At 44.7% G+C, this 24,442-nt stretch overlaps 3 protein-coding genes across 3 annotated transcripts; 2 read left to right on the top strand and 1 right to left on the bottom strand.

Moving 5' to 3' along the window:
- The first annotated feature begins 281 nt into the window (after positions 1–281).
- On the top strand, positions 282–1,112 carry LOC136483888 (uncharacterized). Its single transcript, XM_066481070.1, has one exon. It carries the CDS (start codon positions 339–341, stop codon positions 771–773), a length of 435 nt encoding a protein of 144 aa, XP_066337167.1. The 5' UTR covers positions 282–338; the 3' UTR covers positions 774–1,112.
- Positions 1,113–3,117: 2,005 nt separating this feature from the next.
- Positions 3,118–5,044, top strand: LOC136483887 (scarecrow-like protein 9). The gene has a single exon (XM_066481054.1). It carries the CDS (start codon positions 3,167–3,169, stop codon positions 5,042–5,044), a length of 1,878 nt encoding a protein of 625 aa, XP_066337151.1. The 5' UTR covers positions 3,118–3,166.
- A 5,298-nt stretch (positions 5,045–10,342) lies between these two features.
- LOC136483881 (formiminotransferase cyclodeaminase-like protein) lies at positions 10,343–12,274 on the bottom strand. The gene is made up of 3 exons (XM_066481039.1): positions 11,919–12,274; positions 11,083–11,494; positions 10,343–11,004 (listed from the first exon to the last, which is right to left on the bottom strand). The coding sequence occupies exons 1-3, from the start codon at positions 11,940–11,942 to the stop codon at positions 10,493–10,495; spliced, it is 948 nt and encodes a 315-aa protein (XP_066337136.1). The 5' UTR covers positions 11,943–12,274; the 3' UTR covers positions 10,343–10,492.
- Positions 12,275–24,442: the final 12,168 nt, after the last annotated feature.

Here is a 24,442-nt window from a genome sequence, read left to right as displayed (position 1 = left end):
GGAAATTGACAGATTGTATTGCCACAAAAGAATTCTAGTATTCTGTAGATGATGATTATGTGGCCGGAATTGCATCTAGAAGCTTGCTGCTTGTCGCCCGAGTGATCCAGACAGCGGCGCTGCCATCACGTGCCCACTCCCACAAATAAAGGGCACGCGGGGGCATTTCGGCATGCATCTACACCCTTCCAATCTAGTCACACATAATTAAGTTACAGGCACCACCACTAGCTTATAAAACCAGGCGCCAAGCTCACAGCACGGATCACGGATGACAACGATTTCTAGGCTAACACATCATCCACGGGCTGTCTACGGTCACACGTCTCCATTTCTCCATGGACGAGACGACAGGAGAACTCAGATGGCGGCAAGGGTGGCTGGACGGCGGCGGCGGCATGCCGCAGGGGCCGTTGCTTGCCGTTTCGAGCATCGTCGCCTTCTTCCTCTACCTGACATGGCAGATCGACGAGTACGAGGAGCAGCTGCGCAGGCGCGCGCAGGCCGGGCTCTGCGTGCTCCTGCTGCTCGGGCTCCTCGCGCTGGTCGTGCTCGCGCACCACGCGCTGTTCGACGCCGACGGTAGGCTCGTCGTGCCGGGCGTGTCCTGGTGGTGGCGGGGCCAGTTTGAAGGTGGCGCGTCGTCGGACACGGACCGCGGCGGCAGCGGCACGTCGCCGTGGGCTGTCGCGGCGGTGGTGGCGCTCCTGCTGGTGTTGGCATCGCACAAGTCGTCCTTCCAGATGTTCCGCCCGCCGTTCTACCTGAAGTAGCAAATAACTCGAGTGCAGGCGTGGTCATAGTAAATGATACGGAGTAGGTTCTATGAAAAACTTTTGAGCTGTACAGTTGATGTGTTGTATCGTCGGCTCTGCTTATTTTTTTACACCTGGACTGGATGGATTCACCGGCTGGGATATTCCAGCTCAAGATGTCAACGGAGAATTCCCCGTCCGGTATTGTCTTCCCGCTGACCCATTCCTCAACAATCTACAACTAGAGATATTTGAGTACCTCCTGACATCTATTGCCTGAGTTGCCTCTGACTGCCCAATGGAACAACATATGCTGGATCACATTCTATTTGTTATGTGTGTTCAGGAGATAAATGAATGTGAACCAAAAATGTGAATCATGGAGAATAAGCTTAGGGGAGCTGGTCTATTTACTTGTAATATAATCTTCTTCATGATGAATCTGTAGGATCAGTAGTTTGTTGTCATTGTGTATAATTAATTGTAAACTGATGGTCGAACAAAACGTTGACTAATGTGGATCCTAAAATGACTTCTAGTTTCGGGTTGGAAGAAAACAAGAGCACAGTCATGAACCATTTTAAATAAAAGAATCTAGAATCAATATTAATTTGAAATACTTCTAAAAAAAAAGTAAATTGTATTCAAATTTTCAGAATTTCCAGCAAGTTTTTAGTCGTTTGTGAATTTCCTTCTTGCTTACATTATACTACCAGTATGATTTGGGATTCTATATTGTTTCCCTAAGGCTCCTACTCAATTTATTGATGTTATTATGCAGTGATTGATTGTTGAAAGTATAATTGTTCCGAGGCATCTGGGAAAAAAATTTAAAAACAAATAGCCCATTCTGGCTGAATAACAATGTTGCCTAGTTTGTGACAGAGGAAATGTATCCACAAGACATATGGAAAACTCTGTTAGCTTCATGCCACAATCATATTTTTAATAAATCAGAAAGCCAAGAAGATGCTTACAAGAAATGTCACCCATCCTCAGAAACATGTTGAGAAAAAGATGACAAGAAGTAAAGTCCAAAAGCAGCACCAATCATCAGCATCACGACAAGACATCCCAGCCTCTTTCTTAAGCACCAAACAACAACCAATACTCTCCATGTCTGTAAAGCAAGTTCATTTCATGGGTTTTAACCTTCCTTCACCATCCACTAGGGCTAAGAGAGATTGAAGAAAGCTAATCAGGTTCTTCATTAGGTAATTTTCTGCTATTCACATCAATCGACTAAGCAGAAGTGCTATTTATAATTGCATCTTTTTCGAGTACAGTCTGTTTGAACTTTATATTCCTATGCAACTTCAAATTTCATCCGCTAAATTTTGACGCATCAACATTATTTCTCAACAGGAGATGCTTTTCCAGAGTTCCAAGCTTATGATTGCCAAAGCTATGACTTTACAATTACAGGCGCTACATTAAAAGGGCGTACCCTCTGTGCGGGGTCTGGGGAAGGGTGTCAGTGGCAAGCCTTACCCTCGCCTGTGCAATGCGAGGAGACCGCGACTCGAACCCGGGACCTTCCGGTCACAGGCGGTAAGACTCTACCGCTTGCACCAGGCCCGCCCTTCAATTACAAGCACTACATTATGTGGATAAAACAAGATCACTACAACTTTTAGAAGAATTATTGTACGTTTCATGCAAAAGATGAAGTTTTTTTTTTCCTGATTAGTTGGTCTTGCAAACAACATGTAGCTGCCACCTGCCGGTGAACTTTGGGATTACTTCTGGGATGCGCAAGAGGAATTTCATGATAACCAAATTTATAGTTTTTAGCTGGGTCGCTTATTGTGGTTTGATTTTTGCTAAGTTTTTGTTGGTGTTATTTGTCGCTTTGCCTGTACTAGACTAGTTTCTTTGGCCTTGTGTCCCATAGTCACAGGTCTTGTCAGTTGTCGAAGGCTAGTTGCTCTGGTCTAGTTTTTTTTCCCTTGGGGAGGGGGATTCTTCTCTCTCCTTTGTACTATTTTTCTTTCTCTCTTAAAGAAATGATGAGCAACTCTCTTGCGTGTTTGAGAAAAAAATTAATCAACTCCTTAAGGGGCACAAATAAAAAAAACATGGCATTGTATATTAGAAGTAGGGACGACACAAATTTGAGTAGAAGAGGACAAAAGCTGTGAGGCACAAAGTTTCAAGCTAGCTAATTTCTGAGCAGGACTTTCACTGTTCTGTTGACAGAAGAACTAGCAGCATGCTGACCACTTTTATCCTTTTTTTCTCTGCAGCTAATAAACAGGGCATCTTAGTTATGATAATACATTTTTGGCAACCATGTTTTGGAAGGTAAATCCCTCAACGCATGGCCAAGAAACAAAAGTGAAAGGTGGGGTCTATCTTTTGTAGATCATAAACTTTTCAAGAACAGCTAGATCTAGTGGAGCTCTAGCACAATGGAAAGTCCTGAGTATTGCGAGATAAACTCAAATACGACTCTCGACTACATAAACCGACTGTTAATGGAGGAGGGCACTGATGAGAAGGCCAACATATACCAACAACATGATGCACTTCAGGCCATGGAGAAGCCATTTTATGATATTCTTGGACAAGCATATCCATCTTCACCTAAGGAGACAATGATCAGTAGAGATACCCAAGTAGATTGTCCCCAAGACAATTATAGTGAACAGGCATGCAGTGGTAGTTTTTTCACTGATATTATTGGGCCACAAGGTATGCACCTGGTTGCCAATGACTGGGCTTCTGAATGTGACTATTTGTCTTTGCAATTTGAGAGAGGTGCTGAGGAAGCAAATAAGTTTGTCCCCAGTATTGTGAAATTGGTTGATCTGGACAGTAATGGCCTTCCTGATTCCAATCAAATGATAAAGGCAACAATTGGACAAAAGGGCAAGCATGTAAGCAAAATACAGAGTCATCCACATGTGGACTTGGAGTTTTTGGAAGCAAAGAATAGTAAGCATTTGGCCATCTCGATTAGTGAAACAACCCGGGATGAAATGTTTGACAGTGTTCTGCTCTGTGATTGGCAGTTCCATTGTGATGTTGCTCATCTTAGAGAAATTAAGGCAAAAGAAGCAAACAGCAGTTCACAGAATGTTCGGAGAAAAGGATATGGCCAAGGGCAGATGAAGTCACGAGGTAAGAAGAAAGAGGAGGGGATTGACCTCAGGGCTCATCTCATGCAGTGTGCAGAAGCAATAGTAGTAAACAACCTTCCATTTGCCAGTGAGCTACTGAAGAAGATGAGGCATCACGCTTCACCATATGGAGATGGCTCTCAGAGGCTGGCACTTTACTTTGCAATTGGTCTTGAGGCACGCTTGACCGGGACAGGGAGTCAAATGTATCAGAAACTGATGGAGAAACGAACAAGGGCCACAGACATGTTAAAGGCCTACCGCCTTTTCAATGCAGTGTGCCCTTTTGCTAGGGTGGCATACTACTTCTCCAACCAAACAATTGCTGACCTATTGAACGGGCGACCAAAGGTTCATATCATTGATTTTGGCATCACACTCGGCTTTCAGTGGCCATCATTAATCCAGCGCTTTGCGAAGCAAGAAGGTGGCCCCCTAAAGCTTCGTATCACAGGAATAGATTTACCTCAGCCAGGTTTTCGCCCCCGTGCAATAATTGAGGCGACAGGAAAACGCTTGGCCGAGTATGCAGAAATGTTCAATGTGCCTTTAGAGTACCAAGGGATCGCCTCACAATGGGAAGATATCTGCATCGAGAATCTCAATATTGACAATGATGAGGTGCTTATAGTCAACTGCATGTACAGAACAAAATATCTTGGTGATGAGACAGAAGACATAGATAGTGCAAGGGATAGGGTACTGCGTACCATGAAGAGGATCAACCCAGAGGTTCTCATTCTTGGCATTGCGAATGGGATGTACAGCTCCCCATTCTTCCTGCCACGATTCAGAGAGGTTTTGTTCCATTATTCTGCGCTGTTTGACATGCTCGATGCAACTGCTCTCCAGAGCGAAGATAGGATACAGATAGAAAGGGATCTGCTTGGGGCAAGTGCACTTAACGTTGTAGCGTGTGAGGGTGCAGAAAGGATTGAGAGGCCAGAGACTTACAAACAGTGGCAAGTGAGATGTCTCAAGGCTGGGTTCAAGCAACTTCCTGTTAATAAAGCAATCCTGAAGAGATCAATAGATGAAAAAAACAAGCATTATCATGAAGACTTTGTCATCGACGAAGATAGCAGATGGCTGCTACAAGGATGGAAGGGGAGGATAATGCATGCAGTGTCCTCATGGAAACCGAAAGAATCATACACTAATCAGTAAGATCCAAGTAGATCTTTGTGAACAAGTCAGCTAAACCTGTAATGATGTTGTCAGGACCTTCAGACAATCTTCAGCAGAACGCTTTAAGTATCCTCTAGTCTAGACTCTCATTTGAACAAATGTAAGTGCCACATTAAACAAGGCATAAATGAGATTTAGGAAAGAGGTGATGGGTATAACAGATTGAACAGACATAGCAAGTATGAGCACCCTGGTCTATTGGTTCAGGTTCTCCCCACCACCTTCCCTGTCTACCCACTGATCGCAATTGGTGTCCCTATGTGGCTACTCTGGCTATTGACAAGATTCTTTTTTTTTCTTCAAAGGGAGATCAACGGAGGTATCCACCTTGTTGCCTGGGAAAAAAAGTATGTATGCCAAGCGAGCTCGGAGGGTATTCATTCATAATCTTGTAAATCTTCAATGGGGTCTATGGATGCGCTGGTTGTGGCTCCAAAAAAATGCAACCTGGTTGACCTTGAGCGGGACTGCAGTTACCTATTCATGCCAACACTTCAGCATTGTTCACTTCTCAATTATCATAACACACTGTTTTGGACTGATTATTGGCCCCATGGTCACTCCCTCATAGAGCTAGCACCTGCCTTTGTTGCTATGGTTCTGAGGAGGGCACTCAATCAGAGAGCTGCTGTCCAAGCCCTAGAAGACTAAAGTTGGATCAGGGATATATATAAGGATGTTTATCTGTTGAAATGCTAATTGAATACCTACAGTTGTGGGATGCCTTGGAAGAAATTGATATACAACCAGGTTAATTGCATTTTGTTATTGTTTATTACGTAACTTGGGAGCTGTTCGGACTTACGCTCGCGATGGCTTATTTTTGCAGGTTACTTGGGAGCCGTACAAGGACATACAGGTGGTGCAGCTTGGAGTAAGCACCATGTGCTGCGTGGACGAAGACCTGTACATGATGATGTGCCCGCTAATCTGCTTCTACGCCGTTGAGTATCACCTTCCACACAGAGTTGCACGCCAGTTTGGCTTGAGTCAGGAGTGGCCAATCGAGCTGTTCTCGACATCCATGGAGTTGCACATGTAAGTGTCATTACATGCCATGTACACCCGTACGACTATTTGAGATATTAGTTTAGTGTATGACCAAATGATTTATTGATGCCTTTTAGATCAATATGACTATTTGAGATATTAGTTTAGTATGTGACCAAATGATTTATTGATGCCATTTAGACCATTGACTAGATTTATTAGTTGAAAATATACCAAATGAACTGGTCATGCCACTTAGATAAATAGTTGATCTAGTTGTCAAGTATATTATTAAATCACCAATTGTTTCATGCAAATGTAAGTGGCAGGACATGTTATTTTTTCCTGAAATTGTATATCACAAGGAATGAACATTTTCAGGATTGATTGTCAGAAACAGAAGAAGATAGTTGAGTTTGAGACGCTGCACCGTCAGCACATGGATCTGTGGGACCTTTTCCATGACAACCTGTATGAAAACGACCGGCCGCACACCAACTACAACTTCCGCGCATACCTATCTTGGTACCGTGGTGGCACACGGACTAGGTTGAAGACTCAATGGACCCAAGCCGACTACGCCGACATTGAATCTTCGGATGACGAAGATACGTCCTACGACCTTGCTTCGCGACAAGGGACGATTGTCGAGGCTGCACCTGTCTTGGACCGAGTGGTAAATGATCTTTAAACATTTGTGTACTTCAATCACTATAATTACCATAAATGCACAACATATAGCGATATAACATTTGTCGTTTTTAGCAGGGCAACACACTAAAGCAGTTCGTGCTTGACATCGAATGGTTTCTAAGGACAGGCATGGACGAGATCACACTCAACAGCTTTCTTGGAGTAAGTTGACACCAACACAGTGTCGGGTATCGATATTAAGAATACCCAAAGCAAGGAAGTTAGCGCCCACGCTGACTTTCCCGTATGGCTTGAGACGTATTAAAAGGCCTTGCCCGACCTCAAGGCCGCGGGCTCCGTCTCGCCCAACCCCTTCAGAGCGGGCTGCGTCTCGCCCAACCCCTTGGGTGCGGGCTCCGTCTCGCCTGACCCCAAGGCCACGGGCTCTGTCTCGCCCTACCCCTTCGGTGCGGGCTCCGTCTCACCCGACCCCAAGGACGCGGATTCCGTCTCGTCCGACGGGGACCTATACCGTCGCCAACCGCTCCAGGTCCAAGCATATGGGCCTGGGTCAAAACTCTGACGCCAGGGAAGAGACTGGCACGCCTCGATGTAACCCGTGGCTATGACGGGCCATACCTAGGGATTCACATCAAGAACAGTGTCGGACGTGCCGGTGCTGTTCTGTCTAATCCTCGTATGGACGCTAACAGACGCGTCAGTTCAACACGACGTCCGTCGGGATGGAGTGGAACGCCATGACCGGTTGATGACGCCTGCGCATGGCGCCAGTGACGAACAGGGCCGCGACATGGAGCCGTCCCTGTTGACATCTACAGGATCAGCGGGACCCTCATGAAGGAGAAGAAGGACCCGGCAGCCTTGGAAGCCTTCTTCTCTCTCTCGTTCTTCTCCTTTTCCATCCTCTGTAACCCGCGCTTTCCCTTCGCCTATAAAAAGGGAAGCAGGGCGCGCCATGAAGGGGGATCGAGATCTCGACACAGAGAGAACAGAACACAAGAACACAAGAGCACAACACGAGCACACGGCTGAGCGGCAAACGAGCTCTCAGCACCCGTTCACTCCTTCCATCAGAGACTTGGGATCCTCTCCCTCTCTCGCCTATTTGTAACCCCTACTGCAAACCAAGTGCCGGTAACACGAGCAACAGCAAACTGGACGTAGGGAGGTTCCGCCCGAACCAGTATAAACCCTTGTGTCCTCCGAGCACACCATCCAAGCCAGACGCGCAAATACAAATTTACTCGTCGGTGGTCCGAAAACACCGACACACAGTCACAATTTTTGTATGTCCATACCGTTTTTACCTTGCTTACTAATCACGTCTTTGCACGAAGAAAGTGATACAATCAGGGAACACAGTTTGTGGCATAAACTAATCACATTAGAAATAAAGAAAAGGAAAGAAAAAATTGACGAAATGGTGCTATCAAAGTCAGTTTAATACGACAAACATATTCATATGTAATAAGTTGCAGTGAAGTGGTAAAAGGTAATAGTAATTTACTGCCCCTATCAAAGGCAGCTTCTTGAGGACCAGACTTCGTTGTGATATCAGTGTTTGATTACTTGGCCAGACAAATGAAAGCTTCAGGCTGATTCTTCAGTTTTGATTCAATGTTTCTACAGAGCTGATGTATGAGCTTAAGATGAATTACTCTGTTTTTGTGATCCTGTACTAAATTGTAGGTGTTATTGCAGGAAGAAATAGAATGATGCATCAGCCTGAATAATTTGGATTGCGTTTGAAGATGATAATGCAGGCAGCACAGCAACAGGAAATTTGCGACCAGGTGAGCATATATCAGCAGATTTTCTTGAGGTAGGTCTAGGATCAGGAAATCAAGGTGGGCTTCGAGCAACAACAGCATAGCCTTTCAGTCCCAAACAAATTGGGGTAGGCTAGAGTTGAAACCCACCGAGAGCCCCAAGTCACGGTTCAGGCACTTCAATAGCTGCTTTCCAAGTACTTCTATTTAAACATATATCTCTAAGTATATCCCAAACTTTCAAATATCTTTTTATTGCCTCCCTCATGTCAATTTCGGTCTTTCTCTACCTTTCCTCATATTATTAGCTTGGCTTAGGACTCCATAATGTACTGGTGCCTCTGGAGGTCTTCTTTGGACATGGTCAAACCACCTCAACCGATGTTGGACCGAGGTGGACTTCGAACGCTGTATCATTTTTTCTACCCATACCTTTAGCTTGAAGTCATCGTGAAAAAAGGGGACTAGGTACCAAAGGATACCTTGTTTGAGTGATTGGGCTCCATTTCGTCCTCTCCCCCCTCTCCCTTTGCCTCCCCTCTGCCTCCCCTCTGACTGTGTGTGTGGTTCTTCATTCTTCAACGAGTGTGCACTTGCTCAGTGATTGAGCAAGGGGCCCTCTTATAGCGGAATCGGGGTATGCATCATGAGAGGTACTTGCAAGAAACCCTTTTGGCCCCTTGTTACTTGTTTTTTTGCAGTCAAGTTAGCAAGATCCCAAGTTGGGATGGCAACGGGTGAGAAACCCGGTGGGGGACAGAAGAACACACCCGCCCCCACCAGGGTTCAAACACCCCGTCACCCGTACCCGTCACCCGTGACGGGTCTCAAATTTACCCAGACCCATCACCCGCGTGGGTAACGGGTACCCATCGGGTGACCTATCCCCATTTAACAATAACACAAGATCACAATTCACAAAGCTAACATCATCAAAGATTCAGAATGATCATGCAAGTATGCGGCGCAGGAAGTGGATGCGAACAGACGCGGAGACGCCTGGGTTGCGGCGCTGCTGAATGAGGAGGATTAATTGGAACGCTAGGGTTTTCTTCTCTATATACTGTTTAATGACTGGATAGACCTATGTGTCATACTCAAATGGGGAACCCATCGGGTAACGGGTTTGAGGTATACAAGAATGCACCCATACCCGCTTCACCCGATGGGTGAGGTAATCACCCAGTAACGTACCCGTGGGGGGCAAAATCTCCCAAACCCGTACCCTAATAGGGTTTTTACCTGCGGATAAACGGGTCGCGGGTACCCGTTGCCATCCCTAATCCCAAGGCCATGTAAGGATCCAGCATGTGCTTTTCAGCTTTCTGACTCATCATCAGGCCCTCCCTGCATTGTGAAGCAAGGCAGCGAGTTAACAATTGTTTTGTCTTGATATCCAAAAACGCATGGCATCACTCAAATACTATTTTGAAGAACATGGTATTATGTTATTGCCTGTTGAGCAGCAGCATCCATCCATCCATCTAATCTCTTGCATCATCTTCAGCAACCTTTGCCTCTTACACAAGGAGGCATAAAAGATGAAGCCATTGTCATATAACATCGTCATATAACAATAAATTAAGTTTTATCTTGATATCCACAAACTCATGTTAACTAATACGGCATTTCCATTTTACAAAGTTCTCATCCCAGTACTGTGTGTTGAGCCTCATCAATTCCAAGAATTTGTCTTTATTGTGCTACTAACTAGCATAGTACAATCTATGTCCATTTGTCCTTATCAGTTAACAGCAGGCCATCAATAGATTGAGATTATTTTGATTTGCTTGTTTCGCTTATAATATTAGAAAATAACAGCTTCCTATAGTTTGATTTGGTAATCTGTATTGTTTCTAGTACTCAATTTATTGAAATTTTGTGCACAAAGTATAAAATAGAATCAGTTCTTCATTCAGGTTGAGATGACAATTAACAACTAAACAGCAATGGATGCACTCCAGACATTCATGGTTACAAGCATGTCAGCCACATAAAGTCTATACAGGCTTTATCAATCGTCAGCACAAGCAATCTTCAAATACTTATCGAGCGCTGCATCCTTGGTTATGTCAGTGTAGTAGCCCTGCTCAACTTCAAGTCCCTGGTCTCCTGCAATCTGTTCCACCACGGTCTGAACTTGATAGGCACTGACATGATCTGGATCCAACAAGCACGCAATCTCTGTGCAATCATCTCCATGGAAGAGTGCAAGAGCTTGCACCGTGGGAAGCCCTCCACCCCGTCCACTCACCCTGCGGGTAATCCTCCTCACAGTTGCGACGTCCTTAGACAGTACCGGGACGTTGTAGCTCTCAATCCAAGGTGCAACACCAACTGTTGTGGCACCTCTCTTATGTGAGACATGAGTTGGACCAACATCAGGCTTAACTGGCAGAACATCAGGGAGCATGCTACCTAACCACTGATTGTCCTTGTAATTTGGCCGGTAGTAGCCAAGTTCACGCCGTATTGCACCCACAGACTTTCCTGTTGGGTGGGCTGCTGCATACAGGAATACTGGGACTGCAAACATACAATTCGTTGAGGAAGATCAAAATAGTTGAAGAGCTGATTTTTGGAAGCCTAACACATTGGACGTACCTTGTAAGCCATTTCCAATGTCAGATGCTACCTGCTTAGCCAAAGAAGCAGCATCCTCCATTGTGGCTTGACCAAAGGGGTGGAAGGACAAGTCATCGACGACACCAATCCTTGGATGCGCTCCTGACTGCGATTCAAGGTCTATGGTTGAAAATGCAGCCTCAATCATTGCTAGCAACACCTTCCTGATTGGGCTATATATCACTTCTCCAGTTGATCTGTCGTCGATGATGTAGGAGACAAGCGTGTAGCGGAAACGGTTGTAGTGATTATCCCCAAACTGGCTGACGACAACAACCTGAGCATCACTCTTGCTTGCACGCTCGATTGCGTCCACAGCCATAGCATTGCGGCTTTCTGAAATGTAGAGCTTGCAGGAGATGAACTTGGAATGCTTCGTGCTGAGCTTTGGCTTCACAGCAGATGAACAAGATAACTCAGGTTAGCACAAGTTGTTGTTTAAGGTTTTATTTGTAGATACGGAATGGTTTACAGTAAGACCTGTTCGTAAGTTTGATTGTTTTCACGAACAGGAATAAAATACTTTGATTCAATTCTGTGTTTCTACAGAGCTGACGTTCATATGCAGAAATGTTTTGTGGCTACGGGCTAAACTCTAGTCTGAATGCTATTGCAGGAAAACCTATGCATCCATCTGGATAATCTGGATAAAGCCTGAAGACAGTAGTGCAGGAATCCTACATCATCAGGAAAATTTCTTGCGAGGTAGGTCTTGGATAAGATGTTATATCTAGGATTTCGGTCGATTTGTCCTGCCAAAAGTTTTACAGCTCGAACCCATCTTGACTAGGAGGTGGTTAGGCAGCAGTGCATACCTTGTTTGCGTGATGAGGCTCCATGCCTGCTGCCTGCTGCCTGCCCTGCTTCCTCTTCCCCTCTCCCCTGATCGCTCTCTGACTGTGTGCGTGTGTGCGTGCCTCTTCAATGAGTGCGGGCCTGCTCAGTGATTGAGCAAGGGCCCTCTTATAGTTGGATATGCATCATGAGGGGTACTTGCAAGAAACCCTTTGGGTCTCTTGTTGCTTGTTCTTTTGCGAGTCAATTTTAGCAAGGTCCCAAGGCCGTCTATGGATGCAGCATGTGGCTTATCAGCTTTCTGACTCATCATCAGCCCCTCCCTGCATCGGGAAGGAAGGCGGCGAGTTAACAATAGCCTTTATTTTTTTTTTCTCCCTATCTTCGGATCTGAAAAAGCATGCCATCACTCAATACTATTTTATTGCAGCATTCATCCATTTAATCTCTTGCATCATCTTTAGGCCTTGTTTAGATGGCAAGTTTTTTCACTCTCTCTCCATCCCATTAAATCTTTGGACACATGCATGGAGTATTAAATGTAGATAAAAAAATAACTAATTACACAGTTTGATTGTAAATTACGAGACGAATCTTTTGAGCCTAGTTAGGCCATGATTGGACAATAATTGTTAAATACAAACGAAAGTGCTACAGTGCCAAATACTGATTCCTAACCTCAATCTAAACCAGGCCTTAGCAACCCTTGTCTCTTACTACACTTCAGCAGAGCAGAGCAGAGCAGGCTTTGCTTGTTGCATCAGTCATGGACCTTGTCTGTTATCCACCTCCAGCACACGGTTTCAGAGAAACCATTTTCTGGAAGAGACTGGTTGATAACTCTGTGGGTCCGATCTGCATCTATTTTTCGCCACGCACAAGATGTACTGTGAAGATCGGATCAGATTTGTGGTCTAGCGTTTGTATTTATTGCTGCACTGTGTGCATCAACTATTAGTATTAGTAATTAATCTCATAAAGGCCTGTAACAGAAGACCGGTTGGGTAAGGGCTGGGTCTGTGTGTACCTCCATGACCATAACCACCCTGTGTTCTTGTGAGATTGGTAGCATGGTGACAACAGATTTTAAACTCTGTTTTGCTACTGCAGAACTAAGCTTGTTGGACTCTGAATGGGATGAAGGTTTCAGTTTGGAAATAAAGAGCCCAAGGAACGCTGAGGTTTGGACTTTGGACTGAAAATCTGGGTAGCGAGGTGAGTTCGTCTGGAAGGAAGTTGATTATATGACAGGTACATGGAACACGCGGGTGCTCATCTTGCGGCTCTCAAGGCAGCACGCCGGGAGCTAAAGAATCCCATGCGTATGGACGCCGGTGGTGGCAGCGTCCACACGCGTGGACACGGATCCGCTGATCCGCTCCGTGTCCTTGCGGATAGGGTCGCCGTTTCAGCCAGTGGCAGTGGATGGGGATCACGTGCATGCTGCTATTAAGCCCTCTGCCTGTTGAGCAAAGCTTGCTGTCGTTTTCCACGTTTACGAGTCCTAGCAGTTCACCCCTCTTTTCACTCGTATATACGATGCCTTCCATGTTTATTCTTCCCCAAAAAAAAAGAAAAGAAAAACAAACGCTACTGAAGAGTTTTATGCTCCTTTCACTTTTTTTTAGCTTCCACTCGCCCGTTTTCTCTTTAGAGCAACTTAAAGAGTACACTTCTATGTTCCAGCAGTTTAACTCAGGCATCAATCATGGAATTTACAAGATAATGGGATCTTCTTCTTTTTTGGCCTATGCATGGCCTGTGGGTGTGGGGTAGGGCAGCCCATCACACATAGTATACTCCACGTGCAAATGCAAGGTACGGCACCGTTGGATCCGATCGCCACGTGCTCCTTTGTCATCGATTCGAGTTCCCGTGCACCCTGGTTCGTTTGGATTTGTTTAGCTTATAAATCATAGCTGAAAGTACTGTTGACTAGTTTAATGTGAGAGAAAAATATTATTCATTAACTGATAAGCCATATCTTATATAAGCCAAATACGAAGCCAGCACGCCCCCACGCGGCGTTGACGTTCACGTGGTTGCCGCCACGGGCCAGGATCTTCCACGGGTCATACATGTTTGCCACACACATCCCTAGAGTACACGTACAATAGTTTTCTGAGGAATCTTACAGGTACAATAGTAAATGAATAGCTACAAGCTAAGCGATAGATTTACGATATGCTTGGCAACATTTTACTCCAGTGGTAATTAGCAATTTTACCGATGCTTAGTATTTTTTTCATCTGTATAGATACTTCAGTGATAATTTCTTGTGCACAAAAAAAAACTTCTTGTCTCGTGTAAAATGATGTTTGGGTAACCATATCTGCTGATGCTTCTCTAGTAGTCTCCATATATCGCTCATGCATTCTGGCATGAGCATGAATCATCTGACGGCTTCTAAATCCTAAAGAAAAACCCAAATTTTTCTACCAAACTATAATATGGGATCAAGATCTCAAGCCGCCCAACTCATCCATACAAAAAAATTTATATCGGCCAAATAATCTTTTAACATATTGCCAGGGAGAGCAGTGGCAGACCCAGGATTTGAACCTAGGGTATGCCTAACAAAAATATCTCGCAATCAATATGGTGTATAATCTAAGAGACTAAGATATAATCTAAACTTAGCGGATACCAAGCACAATCGAGCACCAGTCGACACAAGCTATAGTCTGGGGACTAAAATACTTAAGAACATTAGACTTTTAATTTAGACTTTCTAAATCTAACTAGTGATAATATTTTTGGCTAAAATCTAGAGTAGTCCACGGACTACCTTAAATCAGGCTGGGTCCGCCCATGAGGGAGAGGGCAAGAAAACATTGATCACACAATGAAATTTCAGAACAACCATTGATTAATCTATATCTATATCTATATTTATACCTTAATAATAAAGAGGCAAAATTTCCGCCTCTTTTTTTTGTTCCATTTTAAACCCAATTCCTAATCCAAACCCAAATAGGAAAAAAGAGAGTAGAATTCTATTCCTAATAATATAATTATAATCGGCAGGTTTCTTAGTTTCGGCTTTACTTTTTTCAGTTTTTTCAAAAACATTCGGACTTTTTTTCTTTTTTTTCAGAAGAGGCCAACGAAACTTTTCAAAAAAAAAGAAGAGGCCAACGAGAGGACAGAACGAGAGCCGACTCCTCGCCGGCCACGAATTTTTTTCTGTTTTTTTTTAGTTCCGGCAGTTACGTTTCCTTATTCACACGTTCAACTAATATAAATATAGAAACAGATAAATAATAACAATAAAAATAAAAATAAAAACAGCACAACATATAGGATTTGAACTTCATATACCTTTGACTGATGAGAAATAAATATTTCTACCTCCAAGTTATTAATGTATTAAAAGCAAAACTTATATCTCGATAGTCCAAAATCGAATCATGAAATTAGATCTTGAGTAGTTTGTTATCTCTAAATAAATGGGGAATTCCTTGTGTGCCATTAAAAAATATCGCAATGCTCTGTGTGCCTCTGGAAAAGTTCAGTGGTCTTCAGCACCACTGCTCCAACTTTTTTGTGTCCTCCATGCCACTGCCGTCAGTTTGGGCTCTAACGTCGTCAAACTAGAAGTGTGAAAAGTCAAAAATACCCTTAAGTCTAAATATGTTATTAATTTTTTGAGCATCTTAACGACTTCAAATGAAAAAAAAAACTCAAAACAAGAAAGTTGTAGATCTCGTCAAGATCTATAATTTTCATATAAAAATTATCTTCATTTAATTCCGCAAAAAAATATGATTTGATATGATTAATATATCTTAAAAAAATCATATTTTTTTGTGGAATTAAATAAAGACAATTTTTATATGAAAATTATAGATCTCGACGGGATCTACAACTTTCTAGTCTTGAGTTTTTTCATTTGAAGTCGTTAAGATGCTCAAAAAAATTAATGACATATTTAGACTTAAGAGTATTTTCGACTTTTCACACCTACAGTTTAATGGTGCTAGAGCCCAAACTGACGGTAGTGGCATGAAGGACACAAAAAAATTAGAGCAGTGGCGCTGAAGACCGCTAAACTTTTCCAGAGACACATAGAGCATTACGATCTTTTTTAATGACACACAAAGAATTCCCCCATAAATAAATGTGCCTCCAGCAAGTATGCACCAGTGCCATCACCAACAATGAAATGATGTGGAAAATCGAGAGCGGCCTTCTGTCATAATCATCACACATAGTAGCCCCTGATATCAATAACTAATTCCACGCTAACCTTGAGTTACGTGTCTTCAAAAGAATTCATGAAATTTGATATCTAATTGTACCAACATATTGATATTATAAAAATTAATTAATTTTATCTACGAGCACATATTTTTGTGCTTAGCAATGCGAGAAAAAGTTTATCAAGACCTTATTTAAATTTGATATAAGCTTAATTATACATTGTCATATTATTGCCAACATTTGTTTTATTTTGGTTGTCGTCACAAAATAAATTATAGCTCCTAAATTTTATAAAAAGGGAAAAACATATAAATAGGTATGTGGCACTTTTACTCCCATTGCAACGCATGGTCATGTTTGCTAGTTAGAGATGAAAGCAGAAGATTTTATATAAAAATCAAACTGGAACTCAACATTTTTAGATCAGAGCCAAATCACAGACACATGTGTCTACGTGGCGAATACGGAAGAGCAAAATTCAGCAACTGTCGTCGTCGATTTCGAAAGTGAGAAGCCTTCAGTGGACCGGGGCGATTGATATCTAGTGCATATAAACACCGGAGACAATGTTGGCCACATTGATCAAGTCTGTCTGCAACGATTATTAAGGCATGGAATGAGGTCACCACTCACCATGGACGAGGTTTGCGCTGATCAAGACCGGAAGCCGAGGTGTGCCTTCCAAGATGTTGCTGCTAAGCCTGGGCTCTAAGCCAACATCTTCAACACAGTGTTAACTTTAGCAATGACTCTTAGTATTACGATCTTAGAATGTGTGTCTAGCTCTTGATAAAGAGCTAGCTTTTCTACCTCTTCTATTAAAATCTATTAAAATATAAAAAAATCTTAGAGATAGCTCAGTTGATCGTTGGAGCTGCACTAAAAGTACTCTCCCAGGTCCAGGGCCATCGGGGATTTGTTCATGCTCCGTGGCTAGGACGAGGAAACGATGCAGGGGATTCTTGGGACATAAGCGGTGGTTTTTCCTTTTCTTTTCCTTTTTTTTCATTCCAAGTGGGTCAACCTGATCTATATACAGCTTGTTCATTTGGTTGTGGTCTGTTCGTTTGGCTGTGGCTTGTCGTAAACGATCGTAAATTTTCAGCCGAAACAGTATTTTTCTCTCACACAAACCAGTCAGCAGTACTTCTTCACGAACCAGCAACGATATGAACCAGCCAACCGAACAGGCTGATAACTTTGGAGATTTCTCCCGATGATGGTGGGCCTAAAACTTTCTCGGCATCACTTCCACCAAATTTTTTACAATTTGGCCATTTTTTCAAAGTTTCTCACAAATAGACCCCTGGCGAAAAGAATTCAGGAAATGGACCCTTAGCGCGGCACCATTTAAGCTGGCGCCGAGCTCCTGGGCACGGTCGGTGCCCTACCAAGGGGCTCGGCGCCAGCCACTCTGGCGCTGAGCTCGGAAATATCTACCCCCGCGCCGGTCCTCTCTCTTCTTCCTCTTGCGCCCTAGCCCTGCCGACGCCGCCGCCCTTGCCCGCGCCACTGCCGCCTCCGCGCCAGCGCCACCTCGGCCGCCACCACGCCGCGCCCGCGCCACGCCGAGCCCGTGCCTAGCCAGCGCCGACCGCGCGCCGCCGCCCCGCGCCGCGCCGCCGAGTCCGCTGCGTCGCGCAGAGCCCGCGCCGCGGCTGCCCCCGCGGCCCGTGCCGCACCCCTCGCCGCGGCGACCCTGCACCTCGCCCGTCGCCACGCCGAGGCCGCCCCCCGCCGCGCCCCTCGCCGCTCTGAGGCCGCGCCTGCTCCCGCGCCCGCGCCCGAGGCCGTGCCCGTGCCCCCCTGCCCCGTGCCATGCCGAGGCCGCCCCCTCGCCCCACGCCGTGCCCCTCGCCGCGCTCTCTTGTGGTTGGCCGCCGCGCCGCGCCTTGCCCTCCACCGTCGGCCCTAGGACGCGCCCGTCGAGCCGGACTCGTCGCGCATAGCCCCGGGCATCTCGCGCTCGCCGCGCGCCACCGCTGTCGTCTGCCGCGCCACCGCCATCGTCTATCTTCGGCCTGACTCACGCCCATCGTCCGCCGGCCCGGACAGGTAAAAATTATGAGTATGCAATGTACTTACTTAGTTGGTATTTGTTATTTATTAGTTAATGTGATGACTTAGATAGTTGACTTAGTGATCTAGTGAGATATATATGTAGATAGATAGAAACATAGACACATAGGCACATAGATATAGTTAGATAGCTACTTAGATATGTAGTTACATTTTTAGTTATCTACCTATAATCTAGCTATTTAGTGAGTACATTGTAAATATATTCGTAGTTATTATCTTGATTACTTAGTTTGTAGTTAGAAAGTACTTGTTATGTACTATCTATCGTCTAATTTGAACTAAAGGAAATGTGTTTCGTTACTTGTTTGAAATAGATGGATAACCTAGTGGCCATATATCATGGAGGCACCGTTGAAAGCGATCGCTATGGATATGTTGAGTTTCTTGACATGCAAAGCGTGCATGTGCTATTCAATGATAGGCCTTCATTTAGTGACATGGTTGCAAGGGCTCGGGAGGATCTGCATTGCGTTGGAGATGATGACATTACAGTTGATGGTGTACTGCACCTAGGTTGTCCTCCGAACATCTTTAGGCGAATGATCTCAATTGGTTGTGCGGATCAGTGGAAGAACTATGTAAGATCGGCTATGAAGAGCCAGCTGCAATGTTTGGACATGATTGTGCGTCGGATGTTAGTTGATCCCATCCCTCATGGGTTTACCCCAACAATGGATCATTAGGCATACATCGACCCTCCCGTTCCGGAACCTTACCTGTATGTGCAGATTGCACCTATGGTTCCCGATGCTCAATCTACCCCCAATGCGGTATTTGGATATGGTTGTCAGACTCATTTTTTCATGGCAGATCCTCCTTATGAGAGCCCTTTAACACAGAATCATCCGAGTAAGTGTCTTAACCGCATGGTTTTTAGGAGCTTACCTCGTTCCTTACATCTATTTCTTTCATTCTTTCCTCATTTCTTTAATGATGTTGCAGGAGACATTCCTGAGAATATAGATGTGCCCCCTGTTGCTGCGCAAGTGCAGTTTGGAGATGGATTCCGTGGGTCAAATAGTGTTAAAATTATGCATGATTCAGAGCCATATGAGATGGCTAGGGCTCTTGATTCTGATGATGATCGCCCTGTTGGAGAGCTGACGGAGAGTGACGTTGAGATGATGAGGCATATCTTTCCCAATCGCCGTGATCCTAGAGTTCACGAGTTCAGCGATCTTGCTCATTCCGATCAGGCGTTTGCAGAAGGACGTGATGATGAGTTCCTAGAAGCTCCTGAGGTCGGTCCTAACATGGTAATTGAGAATGGGAGGGTATTCAATGACCTCCCTGCTTTGAAGAGGTGGTTGCAGACTTTTGTAGTGATACGAAAGAGGCCTTACAGGGTATTACATTCATATGTGGAGCGTCGTTACACAGTTGTGTGTGACAAGGAACGCTGCCCATAGAGGGTTTGTGCAAGGAAGCAACATGTAACCGAAAAATGGAAGATCACAAAAGTTGTCGGGCCACACAATTATGCTGACCATGAACTGACACTGAGGCATCGGCAGTTGACATCTACCCTCATTGCCAAGCGGTTGATGGGAATTTTGCAGGGAGAACCCAACATGAAGGTGAGGCCAATTATCAGGACCGTTGAAGCGTTGTATGGAGGATATGTGATAACTTATGGTAAAGCATGGAGGGCTAAGCAGCGAGCGTGGAAAATGATATATGGGGACTAGGAGGATGGGTATGAGGAGCTGCCAGTTCTTTTCAATGCAATCAAAGCGGTGAGTCCTGGCACGCATTATGAGTACATTCCAAAACCTAATGCATGGAAGGATGGGAGGCAGATATTCTTCCATGCCTTCTGGTGCTTCCCTCAGTGTGTCGAGGCCTTTATGCACTGTCGTCCCGTCTTCTCCATTGATGGTATGTTCTTGATTGGCAAATACCAGGGCACACTTCTTATAGCCATATCCTGTGACACGAACAACAAGTTGGTTTCTTTGGCATTTGCTTTGGTTGAGAAGGAGTACAATGACAGTTGGGGATAGTTCTTGAGGCTAGTCCGGATACACGTTGTTGGCCCTGACAGGGAGGTCGGTGTCATATCTGATAGGCATCAGGGCATACTTAATGCCGTGTGAGAGCAGATATAGGGGTATGCACCGTTGCACCATCGTTGGTGTACTCGGCACCTTGCCGAGAATCTACTCCGGAAGGATGGTGTCAAGGGTAACTTTGATCTGTTCTAGGAGGCTGCTCGACAGCTTGAGGACAAGTACTTTAAGAAAAAGTTGGAGCAGGTCAGAACCGCATCAAATTCAGAAGGTAGACAATGGCTCACTGGTTTGATGAGGGATTTGGAGAAATGGACGAGAGCTCACGATGCCGGTGGCTGAAGGTATGAGTTTCAGTGCAGCAATATGGCAGAGTCATTCAATAAGTTGCTATTAGGGATATGTGGTATGCCCGTGAATGCAATCGTTCAATTCACCTTCTGAAAGGTCCTAATATGGCTAGAGGGGGGGTGAATAGCCTATTTAAAAATCTACAAATCAACTAGAGCAATTTCATTAGTATGATAAATAGCGTAATGCAAACTTGCTCTAGCTCTACAAGGGTTGCAAGCCACATATCCAATGATTCTAGTTGCAATGAATACTTAGGCACACAAACTTGCTACTCTAAAGAGCTCAACTAGATAAATGTAAATAATAAAGCAAGCTCTCAATTCTAATTACACTAAAGAGCTTGTATCAACTAGTTTGCAAGAATGTAAATGAGTGAGTAGAGTGATTATACCGACGTGTAGGGGATGAACCAATCACAAGATGAATATATAGCCAATCACCGGGAGAAAGCCAAAGAAAGAGAGACAATCGATTTTCTCCCGAGGTTCACGTGCTTGCCAACACGCTACGTCACCGTTGTGTCGACCAACACTTGGTGGTTCTGCGGCTAAGAGGTGTTTCACAAACCTCGTCCACACGATTGGACACCGCAAGAACCGACCCACAAGTGAGGTAACTCAATGACACGAGCAATTTACTAGAGTTACCTTTCAGCGCTCCGCCGGGGAAGGTACAACTCTCCTCACAATCACCGGAGACGGACACGAACAATCACCAACTCGTGCCGATCCTCCACCGCTGCTCCAACCGTCTAGGTGGTGGCAACCACCAAGAGAAACAAGCGAAATCCACAGCACAACACGAATACCAAGTGCCTCTAGATGCAATCACTCAAGCAATGCACTTGGATTCTCTCCCAATCTCACAATGATGATGGATCAATGATGGAGATGAGTGGGAGGGCTTTGGCTAAGCTCACAAGGTTGCTATGTCAATGAAAATGTGCAAGAGTTATCCCTTGAGCCAGCCATGGGGCTATAAATAGAGCCCCCATCAAATAGAGCCGTTATACCCCTTCACTGGGCAAAACGCGCTCTGACCGGACGCTCCGGTCATACTGACCGGATGCTGGCCCTCAGCGTCCGGTCGCCCGATGGACGCCACGCGTCACCAGCTTCAAACGTTGTTCGTCAGATTTCAACGGCTACGAAACTGATCGGACGCTCCGGTAAAACTGATCGGACGCTGAAGCCCCAGCGTCCGGTCGTTTCCCGTAAGCTCCTCGAGGCATATTTTTTCGACCGGACGTGTCCGGTCCACCTTGACCGGACACAGACCAGCGTTCGGTGCAATACCCTAGCCACTGTGCCGTTTGACAGCTCGACCGGACGTGGCCTTTCAGCGTCCGATCGCTGAGTGACCCAGCGTCCGGTCAGTAGACCGACGCCAGCATCATTTTGACCAACTCCATTTCAACTCTAACTTCTTCACCCTTGCTCAAATGTGCCAACCACCAAGAATTTTGCATCCGGCGTAATAGAAAATAGGCATTTTATTTTCCCGAAAGCGCCGAATCCCAGAGGGACCCCAAACCCATCTCAACCCTGCAAAACACCACCTCCTTTGTAGATGTGCCAACACCACCAAGTGTATCACCTTGTGCACAAGTGTTAGCATGTTTTCACAAACATTTTCAAGGGTATTAGCATTCCACTAGATCCTAAATGCATATGCAATGAGTTAGAGCATCTAGTGGCACTTTGATAACCGCATTCTGATACGAGTTTCACTCCTCTTAATAGTACGGCTATCTATCCTAAATGTGATCACACTCATTAAGTGTCTTGATCACTAAAACAAAATAGCTCCTACATTTTATACCTTTGCCTTGAGCATTTTGTTTTTCTCTTTCTTCTTTTCCAAGTTTAAGCATTTGATCATCACCATTGTCATGATCTTCGCCATTGCTTCATCACTTGGAGTAGTGCTACATATCTCATAATCATCTTGATAAACTAGGTTAGCACTTAGGGTTTCATCAATTAACCAAAACCAAACTAGAGCTTTCACCTTCTATAAGCTTGTTGCCTGGTTCAACGATAGACACGCCCATGCATTGCAGTTGCGGAGTGATAGAGAGATATGGGCTCCAAAACCAAAGACATATCTAGAGAAGACAAGAGAAAGGGCTGGCACACATGAGGTTGCATGCTTTGACCACGCCATAGGGACATATCAGGTCGAGCATAGGGGCGATACAATGTCCGATGGCGAGGTTCGAGAGTCAAGGATACATGTGGTTGTCCTCCAAGATTTCAAGTGCACTTGTGGTAAACCAAGGCAATACCACTTTGTATGTTCTCATTTGGTGGCAGCAGCTAGGCATCGCAACTATAATATCGAGAGAAGGATACCTCACGAGTTCAGTGTCGACACGCTTGTAAACACATGAAGCCCCCTCTTCGTGCCTTTCCGGGACCCTGAAGAGTGGCCTCCATATGATGGGCCGAAGTACATTACAGATCCAGCTTATCGTTGGAACAAACGTGGATCAAGGCAGAGGAAAAGGCACAGAATGGTTATGGATCAGATACTCGGAAGAACTAGGCGTGGGAGAGGAACTCCATTTGTTACTGATCCCGAGCAGTACGAGTGCGGCAAGTGCGGTAGACTTAGCCACAACTCACGAAGTTGTCGTTGGCAGATTAGTGAGGTAGGACTATTGGTTTATAGTATTATTTTATATTTGTCTTATTCATATATTTAATTATGCATGTCTCAATTTATGCTTGTATTTGTGTCAATTACTTATACATTTATAAGTTCATGTTTCATTGTATATTAGAATTCTAATTCATTCACTTTTTTTGTAGGATGGAGCAATTCCACCTGCTCGACCCGACGTACAAGGCGACCCACCGAGGACGTCTCGTTGCGCTGGGGCAGGTAATAATCTATAAGTTTTATTCGTACATGTGTTCATGAAGTATCATGTGAGGTCACTCAGTCTGGCAGTGTCGTCCGCATCCTTGTCTCCCTCATCAGACAACACAATCGATGATTGAACGGTGCGACCAACTCGTGATCTATGGCCATCTAACTTCTTCTCCTCATACCTTGCACGAGCCACCTCTGCAGCAAGTTCCCCGCTGCAACCAATCCGTTCATGTATAAAATGCAATCAGTTAGCAACACGATTATATTACATTTAAAACCAGGCAACAAAAAAAAGGTTTTCAAGCACTCACTGGCACATAATGTAGCAACATGCTCGTTCAAGACCTGCATCTGTACTCTTGTCTCCTCCCTTGCCTCATTCCTTGCCCTCTCCTCCTCTAATGTCATCCGCCTCTCCAATCCCCATTTGTTAAGCTCAACATCGATCGGTTACAAATACCGCGCTGTCTAGCAAACTCATGCATCTTTTTTTGTGATGTTTAACGAATAGGTTGACGTAGTCAGGTCCATATCCCATCTTCCGTGCAATTAGTTGCCTCTTCTTCAGTTCATCCAAGAACTTAGTTTAACCATCATAACATTCCTAACTGCATTTTCTAGTGCTCTGTTCAAAAAAAATATTATATCATATATGTCTTAGCAAAACAAACAAAATATGATTTCATGTTTACCAGAAAAATAACAAACCTCATCATACTCAATCATATGGCCACAATAATAGCCTATTCCGAGCTCCGAAGGGACTAGGCCATAGTTGGATTTTATACCACATTCGCACATGACAGGAGGTACTTTGTAGATTACCCTTTCTTTCTTCTTTTTTTTAACCCTCTGCGGTTCTTCCGGCTATTGGTTCTTAGGACCATACAACCACTCCTTGAAACGACACTTCGCCATTGAAAACACCTAAATAATGAGACATTAGTACATAAACACATATAGCTCAAGATTTTAACACCTACACTTTGCACTTACTTCATGCTTGTTTGGACACACAA

Source organism: Miscanthus floridulus, chromosome 1 (assembly GCF_019320115.1).
Source record: "Miscanthus floridulus cultivar M001 chromosome 1, ASM1932011v1, whole genome shotgun sequence".
NCBI classification, from domain to species: Eukaryota; Viridiplantae; Streptophyta; class Magnoliopsida; order Poales; family Poaceae; genus Miscanthus; species Miscanthus floridulus.
The sequence above is the reverse complement of the archived record's forward strand: the minus strand, read 5'-3'. Positions and strand labels throughout refer to the sequence as shown.

Bases quoted from the DNA above. Each gene is read 5' to 3' on its own strand.
- LOC136483881 (XM_066481039.1), bottom strand. From the start codon at position 11,942: ATGGAGCCTCATCACGCAAACAAG. The intron at 11,495-11,918 runs GTATGCACTGCT...TCTGCTGTGAAG, and splicing joins AGCCTCATCACGCAAACAAG to CCAAAGCTCAGCACGAAGCA. The intron at 11,005-11,082 runs GTACGTCCAATG...GTATGTTTGCAG, and splicing joins CATTGGAAATGGCTTACAAG to TCCCAGTATTCCTGTATGCA.
- LOC136483887 (XM_066481054.1), top strand. From the start codon at position 3,167: ATGGAAAGTCCTGAGTATTGCGAGATAAACTCAAATACGACTCTCGAC.
- LOC136483888 (XM_066481070.1), top strand. From the start codon at position 339: ATGGACGAGACGACAGGAGAACTCAGATGGCGGCAAGGGTGGCTGGAC.